The 9,252-nt window shown below is 50.3% G+C and overlaps 1 protein-coding gene across 1 annotated transcript; it reads right to left on the minus strand.

Moving 5' to 3' along the window:
* Positions 1-6,548: 6,548 nt before the first annotated feature.
* Positions 6,549-8,699, minus strand: LOC124646408 (protein Rf1, mitochondrial-like). Its single transcript, XM_047186526.1, has one exon. The coding sequence runs from the start codon at positions 8,682-8,684 to the stop codon at positions 6,549-6,551; it is 2,136 nt and encodes a 711-aa protein (XP_047042482.1). The 5' UTR covers positions 8,685-8,699.
* Between the last annotated feature and the right edge of the window lie 553 nt (positions 8,700-9,252).

Consider the following 9,252-nt stretch of genomic DNA (forward strand, 5'->3'; position numbering starts at 1 on the left):
TTTTGTCCGTTTTGACCCATCTAGACACGCAGACGCGGGATGGGCCGTCGCGTTGGAGATGCCCTAAGAGCAGAGTACACCTAATAAAAAAAATTTACGTACCAAGAGCGCAAGTGAGAGGAATCGGGGGCCCTGCTAGGAATGTGCAACAGCGCAAGAAGAACTCGGAGCGGCCGTCGCTATCGTGCCTGTGCTGGACGGTGTGGAGTCCCTGTCTGCGTAATTCCCTTGGGGAGGAATGGAACGGGAGTGATGGCTAGCTACTAGACTTTGTGGATTTTCTTTTCCCTTTTCTCTCCATGCATGCATGATGAAAGGCTCCTCCTGCTCTACTCTACTCGTGATGGACGGGAGATGGAAAGTTGTTGCATTTCCCTTCCTCTCACAATCTGCCCAAAAGGGGACAAGGGTGATCTATCAGTGGGTCAATATCTGCCCTTGAATTTGTCAGGAAACGTCTTGAATCTTGGTCATGCACCGCCAAGTTCTTGGAGCGATTTCCCATATGTAGAACAGCAGTCACATCATACCTCGAAATAGACTTGTGCCCACTTTATAAGTAAGACCAGACAGTCAAAACGATGCAAAGTGATGAAAGAACTCGTTTACAAAGCAGATCCAAGATAAGCAAAACAAAATAAAATATTATAAGAGTAGACACACCCTGAATAAGCAGCCAAGACTAATAACTAGAGATGCCATCAAGTCTTCTTGTGAAACCACCGGGCATCATCGCGCCGCACCCAACAAGTTGTCGTCGGAGAGGGGCGCCTGCCCTCTCGCTCCAGGGCCGTAGAGCGTCGATCCGTCCAGCACAGACGATGAAAACATATGAGAACGAGAGTGGTGATAGCTAAATCACAGATGTATGTAAAATAGGAGGCCGCAAGGAAGGCCTAGGGGCTAAAGCCGAAAGTTGTTGCATTTTCCCTCCTCTCACATTCTCACACCAAAAAAAGGAGTTAATCTACCAGCGTCAACATATGTCCATCGTTTCTTTCTTCGGAAAAGATGTTGAAACTTGGCCATGCTTTACACCGCCAAGTTTCGATGCAGTGGCATTGATTTTGCACACGTAGAGACCTTGACACATCCTTCCTCTCTTTTCTCCTCATGGTCCTGTGCGATGGCCGTTGTGCATGCCCCCTCTTTTCCCTTGTTAGTTGAGGGGTCAATGTCTAACTTCCAAAATTCACAACATATACATTCCCATGGTCCAACACGTAATAAAAGTTCAATAAACAATCTGGAGTGGTAATAGCTACGTGAACGCTAAGCTCATCAGATCGCGTTATCTGCACCAAAACTTGAGCTGGTGGTGGCAGGTAGGTCCACGCCTTAATATGTCAGATTACCGTTAGACCCCCACATCGCATGCTCACCTTGCTGACACGCCTCGAGAGACCATCAGCTAGCTTCCATGCCATGACAGGTCACAACCCACATCTTCTTCACAGATGGCCTTTATTAAGGGCAGACGCGCACGCAAATCGGTATCCGCGAGCGTCCGTTTGCATCGTGCGGCGGACGCGAGAAAGATCGTTTTTGTCCGCGCGTCTGTTTGCGCCTGGGGTGTCTCCAGCGGCCCAGCGTATTTTCGCGTCGGCATGAGTTATGAAGTTTAAAAACAACAAAATAAAGAGTTTCGAGGAAGTCATAGTTATTACATCCAAATGTTAAAAAGTCTACATGAAAATAAGATGGTATTCCTCTAGGCATGATTTTCATGGCCAGCCAATGCTCGGTCATGCTCAATCAGATCCTTATGCAGCCGTTTGACATGTTCTCGTCAGTGACTTCTACATTCATATGTAGATAGATAAAGCCCCAGGTAGTGGCGCAACTAGCTCAACTTGGAAGTCCCAGTGGTTCTCATTGCGGTCATCAGGACGCTCGTTCTCAACGATCATGTTGTGCATCTGCGTGGGTACGAACTGTGGATCAATGGCCGCGCACGATAACGCCGAAAACAGGAGAAGAAACCTACCGGCGAAATTGACCGAACATGTCGTGGGCGGAACGAAAGGGCGACGCAACCGACAACGTTTGGCCCCAAAAACAGCCGGCAGGTACGCGCCGGAGCCAATCCTGAGTACGATCATGCTCTCCAGCGCGGCGACAACCGAGCCGGACGGGGAGTACTACGGCGTTGCGGCGGGACGGCGGCGCCTGGAGTTGGGGTGGTGGTGTCGCACTAGGGCAGCAAAGAAGGGGAAAAGAAGCAAATCGAAGCGGTCGATTTCGCTGTCCCTGACTTGCGGGACCGGGTAGGAAAAGGAGGACGCTCGGCGCGACCGTGCAGCGTCTGCGGAGATGCAAACGTGACGCATATTTGGGGCAGGTTTGTGTCGCCGCGGACGACCCGGTCACTTTACGTCGCCCCCCTAAAGATGGCCCAGATGGATTTTCGGTCACGGTGAACACAAACGATCGCTCAACGTCCGTTTGCGTCGCGCTGGTGGGATGCCCTAAGTAGCACGTCGGCAAGGCCAAGGCAGACCCCGGCCGGCGAGACTTTCCGGCGGATTCATTATGGTCTGGTCGGTCGTGGCTCACTGGCTCATGTGCGTGTGGACACTTGATTCAGCGGGGATCGCTCTCCGACATTTGTCCTCTCGTGATTACTGTTTACATGTTTAGTACTGGTACTCAGAGGATTCATGGGGCTGATTCTGGCGGCTGCAGATGCAGTGCCGCAACGTGCCTTTCCTGCAGCGGCAGGCAGGCCCAAAAGGACGGCAGCGAGTGCCTACAGTCTCTCACATGCTCTCTCACATGCCCTGGATCACAACAGACTCAAATATATCAACCAAGTCACAGTGCCCAGGATGCAGCTTTTTTTGAAGAAAATAAAGAAGAAATTCTGTGATACCGGCTATCCTGATTTTCTTTTGTCATAACAAAAATAGCACAGCAGTCAAGCTAACATTCAGATTAAACTGACATGGGGCTAAAATTGCTGGGGAAAAATTAGGAACACTGGGTTCAAAAAATGACCACACAGTTTTGATCCAGGTTCAGACAATGGCTCACAGCCAGGGCGTCACTCTGCTATTCACAAAACTGGTCCTGATGCCCACTAGGAAATCTCTAAGCCCTGTAATCGCAAACTAGAACTCTAGTCCTTGCAGGCACAATGCAGCAAGAGCTAGGGGTTGTGTTGAGCTGGTCACATTTCCTTCCATGCTGAATGACGCGGTGGTTTGGACAATGGCTCACAGCTAGGGTTTGGAGGATTCATACAGTGGTGAAATATGACAGCGCTCTTCATGCTTGAAGACAGTGTCTGGGAGGATGGAGTCAGGGGAGTTCACCATTGCGCCCGGTCTCAACACAGTTTGGAGCACCCCTTGTGGAATCTGGTACGAATTGTGGAGGATGCTGCTAGTTACAAAAAGGAAACCCATGTGTTTTAAGTATTTAAACTGATAGCATAAGCAAGGTAGATTGGTATCAATGTCAAAACACGCAATTAATCGGAGTCCCCTCGGCCCTCGCGTCGCCCTCCTCTGGCGGCCGAGGGGCAAACCCAAGCCGCCGCCACTCACCCCCCACCTCCTCCCTTCCCTGCCTCGCCGCCGCCGGAGGGGGGCCGGCAAAGCCGCGCGCTCCCCGAGGATGGTGGCGGCGGGGCGCTTTCTTCCCCTCCCGCGTCCCTGGCGAGAAGGAGCTCGCCCGGGCGCGGCTCAGGGCGGCGGGCGGTGGAGCTCGCCGGTGTGCGGGCGTGGATCAGGGCGGCGGGCGTGGCTGCTAGGCGGGCGCGGTGGCTTTTCTTGCCGCTGGCGGCGCGTGGAGCTCCGGCGATCGTGGGCGGCCGGGCCTGATCTGGGCCGGGCTGGCCATGGCGGCGCGGTGGACGGCCGGCGCAGGCCCCCCTGGTCGTGGGGGTGCTGCGGATTGCTGCAGCAACGGCGGCCACGGCGAGGGCCCTGGGCCGGGAGGGCTGCGCGGCGGCGGCTTCGGTGTTGGCCACGAGGTTGCTGCGGGAGATCTGCGTGGTGGTTGGTGTGCCGTCACCGGCGTGTGGAGGCCAGGGCGGGCGCGGCATGTCCCTGGGAGGAGGAGCTCGGTGAGGGGCGCGTCGGGACGGCGGCCTCGGTTTCCTCGGCGGTGTGGCGGCTGTGATGGCCAAGTGGGCGGCGTGGCGGTCGGATCTGGGAGTTCCTGTCTACAGTCTTCGGTGTTCGTCTTCGGGCCCCGTGTTGGTGTTGGTCGGCGTCCCCTCTATGTGGCGTTCCGGCGGCGCCCACGGTGTTCTTCGGCGATGCTTCGTTGGCTACAGGCGCGTTGCTTCGGGGTTAGAGATCTGGCGGTTGCAGGTGGTGGTCTGTGCCGGTCCTCTTTTGGGCGGGCGCGAGTTTTCTTGGGACTCTTCGCTGGGCGAAAGCTTTGTCTTGGCGGCCGGCCAGGACCGACGACGGTGACGCCCGTGGGCGCCGCTTCCTTCTTGAAGGCATCGTCGAAGTGGGTGTCTCTTGATCTGCGCCCGGGCTCTCCGAGGGAAACCCTAGATCCCTCACGGGATCGGGCGTGGGCGGCGCTCTTGTGTCGCTTTGCCTCTTGGGGCCTCGCTTTGGAAGTACGCTGGTCAGAGGAGTTTGTGGAGTGTTTTGGCGGTTTCGGTGGAGGCGGGTTCGTCTTCGGCCAGGTGGGTCGCGGCCTCGGGGTCGGTGTGGTAGTTGGAGCGGTGGCTCCGGTCTTTTCGCCTCCACCTGTTGCGTTGAGGTGTGGTGTCGACCTGGTTGGTCGTCGACCCGTGTGGAGCGCAGCCTCGGGGCTGGCGTGTGGTGTCGTGTTGTACGATTTTTCGGCCAGTTTTTCTCATAAACGGGCCAACCCTTTTCTCCTATATCAATGAAAGGCAAAGTTTTTGCCTCGTTTCAAAACAAAAAAAAAACACGCAATTTGCCAGACACGAGTGAGAATAGAATGCTCCACAAAAGCTCCATGGTTTGCAATTATCAGCCTCTACACATTTGCAGTAAACTAGTCCATTAAACTGTTCAATGGTTTCATCAGTAGACAACTTACACCCTTGGTTCACCTGCTGCTTTGGAAAATGCTGGTCTTTAACACCCTGAAATTCCAGTCCTGTACTGATCATAAATTAACACAAGGTTCTATGCATTCAAACACATCACATTCAGCTTCAAAATATTGTGGAAGATATTCAGACAGCACCAGTACAGTACAGTACAGTACAGTACAGTACAGCATCATTTTCTAACATGTCAACGCCATCCATTTAGTTACAAGATGCGAAAATAACTTAAAAGATGAACTTGGTGCAATATAGTTAGCACTTGTGATATTAAAATCACTCAAATGGCATATAATGATGAAGATAGCCCACGAAAGCGCTAAGGTGCGCATACCACCATGAGAAGGTCAACCAGCCAGTCATCTACGGAGATCTATTATGCTACATCCTTCATGATGAAGAATAAAACCCTAAACTCTCGGACTTCGGGCTGCAAAGCTGATACCTGTTGGGTAAAAGAAAAACATCTCATCACAAACGATGGGCAAAAATGGGTACTGTGCTCCAGAATACATAAGAACAGGCAGGCTAACTATCAAGAGATATGGATCCACTAAGGCATCAATGGTCAAATCTTGGTTAAGTGGGTGCATACCTTTTGTTTACAATGCACACGATTCACTTGCCATAATAAAATGCTTAGTTAGATTTTATTTACTTAAGATAAATTCATGATTGATCAACAGGCAAAGCTCATGAGGAGGAACAGGAGGAGGCACTATGAGCAACTAGACCCTTCTTCTCAGAAGTAAAACCCCAGGGATTTGAGACAGACTGTAAGCTTCTAGTAATGTGCCTACAGCTATACAGCTATAGGAGGAAGCCTCTATTAGCCCATATATGAGTGATGCTGCTGTTACATTAGCAGTACTCTACCCCAAAAGAAACAGGTTGAAGGCCCTTAATTAAGTAGTAGCAGCAGTAAAAGATGAGAGCACTTCGGATCGTCAACAAGCTGTTGCCGATGCAATAGCAAGCAGAAACAGAAGCCCAATTCTAGGAAAGACAACTCAGTCTTAGTGCATTACTGCGTTATATCCCCTGTTGAAAGCAAAACAAGTAAAAAGTGGCAGTGGTACCATGCAAAGTTTTTTAGGTTACCTTGACATGTAGCTTTTCAGTAGTGTGTCATATTAGATATACCAGGGAATCTAGTTCAATAACTAGCACAGATGACCTGGTGTAGATTGGCACAGACAACTAACTAATAAACACCAAAATGAAGATCTGAAAACAGCAAGAGAAGAATATAAAAGAAAAGGTCTAGGGAAACTAGCATCGCATATATCACTAAGAGAAAGGGTTGGATTCAAACCTTGTGTGTGGAGACAGTGTGAAGGGGCGATGTCCAAAGAGTGTGCGCCTTGTAGCCATGCACCAGACAGGAACACCACTGTGGCACTACCACCCAACTCGATCATGGTGAGCCGACTGAACAGAACACATGTTCTCATTGTCGAGAAGGATCTCGAAACCCCGCCAAACTTTTATCTGCTGCTCCAGTGCATCAACTGACTCCATCGAAAAATTGGTACATTGAAGGGAGCAATTTTATTTGTTCTTGATATTTCCCTTTATTTGAAAACAGAGAAATCAACAACGAAGTAGTTGAAGCTTCAAGTGAGATGTTCTTGCCATCAACTTTAGACATATAATTTCCAGCCTTGACTATCTCACCTTTTTCCAATAATAGTCTAACGATATCATTTAAAAGGCGAGAGCTCGGAACACAACCACTCTTCTCCATTGATAAAAACATATTGTCAGCTTCTTCCACTGATCCTTCTTTTAGAAGATTTTGTATCATAACTCCAAAAGTAGAAGCATTAGGTACCAACCCACTGGCTGGAATTGCAGCAAACAGGTCTTTAGCTTCTTCTCTTCTCCGAACCTTGTACATTGCATTGAGAATGGTATTGAATATTGCAATATCGAATTTCACATTCATTGCACGTAATTTCTGGAACATGGTGATTGCTTCGTCAGCACAATTATTTCTACAAAGTCCTGCAACGATTATACTGTATGTGGAAATGTGCACTGTTATTCCACTTTCGATCATCTCACGGAACCTTTTCTTTGCAGCAACAGTTTGCCCAGCACGAAATAACCCATCCAGTATGATGTCATATGTGACAGTAGTAGGTTTAACTCTCTTATGCAACATTTTGCTGAACATAATTAACGCATCATCGATATTCCCGCTTCTCATATAGCCATTAACAAGTGTACTATATGTAACAACATCAGGCTCAATGTCAACTGATATCATGGCATCAAGTACTCTGCATGCTTCCTCCATTTTGCCAACTAAGCAATATCCATCAATCAGTGAACTAAATGTAATAACATTAGGCCTCTCGCCTACATCTATAACCAAGTTCAAGATATTGTGTGCATCCATAACCCTTCCTTCTTTGCATAGGCTGTTCATTATTGAACTGAAAAATACAATGTTGGGACAAGGAATACCTTTTTTCATCATTTCAGCAACCAACTCCTTTGCTTTCACCAAATCACCATGCAAACAAAAACCCTGAATCAAGGAGTTATAAATAGCTGCGTTTGGCTGTACTCCCATAGCAATCATCTGATTGAATTTGTCAATAGCATGATCCAGCCTACCCATTCTACAAAGTGCAGCTATTACAGATAAATAGGTGCAGGCATCCGGACTCACGCCCTGTCCTTGCATTTCGGTAAATATGAGCATAGCTTCATCCATCATCCCGCATTTAGCATATGCATCAATTAATATTGTAAAAACATGGCAGTTGGCTACAATACCATTGCTTGCCATTGAATTAAAGAGATTAATCATATCAACAAAGCATCCTTCAGAGGCATACCCGTGAAGCAGAATAGAGTATGAGAAGATATCTGGCTTCTGCTGGCCCTTGGCAGCCATGGAATAGAAAATTTCTGCAGCTTCTTTGCTATTTCCATGCTTGCAAAGGGAGGCCATGAATGAGTTCCAAGTAACAGTATCTGGTATAAGACCCTGCCTTGTCATTTCTCTGAACATCTTAGTTGCCTCCTTCCACCGGCCCAAAGTGGTATATCCATGGATCATGGCAGTATATGTCACTACATTTGGTTGAACACCATTGTCAACCATCTGCCGAAGGAACAACTCTGCCTTGTCCATTGCTCTGGCCTTGCACAGCGCATCAATAACCAAGCTATATGTGAATACATCTGACACGATCCCTTGCTGCATCATTTCATGGAATAGATTGCATGCCTTACCTACTTCTCCTTCCTTAAAGAAACCGTGGATGACCGTGTTATATGCCACAACGTTGAGGGAGCAGGTACCTCCTTCTGCGATCATCTGCACCAGGTCAAGCGCTCGCTGGCTCCTCCTTTCGTCGCATAAGCTCTTCAGGACAATGGAGTATGAGAAGGCATTATGCACACAGCCGAGCTCAGGCATCAGATGAAACAACAGGTTCACGGCCTCATCTGTCCGTTTCGCGTAGCAGAGGCACTTGAGGAGGGTGCTGGTGATGGTCTCATTTGACTTCAGGCCTGTCCTTAGGAGGCGGCCGAAGAAGGAAAGCCCTAGATCTGGGCGGCGAGTGCGGCAGCAGCAGTTCATGAGGATGCCGTACATGAAGATTGTGGGCGGCGCCACCCGCATGCCGGCTTCTGCTCGACAGACACGGTTGAAGAGGGAAAGGACGAGGGCGGGGCCATCTCTGCAGGCTGTAGATTCTGGCTCACGGGAGAGGGCGGCTAGGAAGCTATCCAGAGAGCGCCCGGGAACCGGAGTGGTCTGCCGTAGCGATTCATCGAACAGGTGGTGTGCGTCTTCTGGGCTGAGCGTGCCAGCCCGGACGCGCTCTGTGGCCGAAGCAAAGGCGGCCTGGGGAGACCAGGAGGGTGAGGCCAGCGAGGTGGAGTTGGAGGAGGAGGACAAGCGGCGGCGGAGGCGGAGGCAGAGGCCGAGGCGGAGGCGGGACATCGGCGTGCTGGAGTAGAGCCGAGGCATCGGCGTGGTCTCCACCGGCGGGGCAGCCACCACCGAGGCGGAGTGGTGCGTCCAGCTCTCACGAGGGATCCACCCCCGACGGCGCGGCGAGCTCCCTACCGGCGAGACGATGCGACGATGTTTTCCTCCAGGCTCACTTCCGCTGGACGCTGTGTTGACAGGTTATTTTGGGCTTTGTGTTGACCCTTTACAGGCTCAGTTTAGCATTGTCTCCGTT

This window comes from Lolium rigidum, chromosome 4, assembly GCF_022539505.1.
Source record: "Lolium rigidum isolate FL_2022 chromosome 4, APGP_CSIRO_Lrig_0.1, whole genome shotgun sequence".
Lineage (NCBI taxonomy): Eukaryota > Viridiplantae > Streptophyta > Magnoliopsida > Poales > Poaceae > Lolium > Lolium rigidum.

What these genes read in the sequence shown, in the direction of transcription:
- LOC124646408 (XM_047186526.1), bottom strand. Translation starts at nt 8,684, where the DNA reads ATGCGGGTGGCGCCGCCCACAATCTTCATGTACGGCATCCTCATGAAC.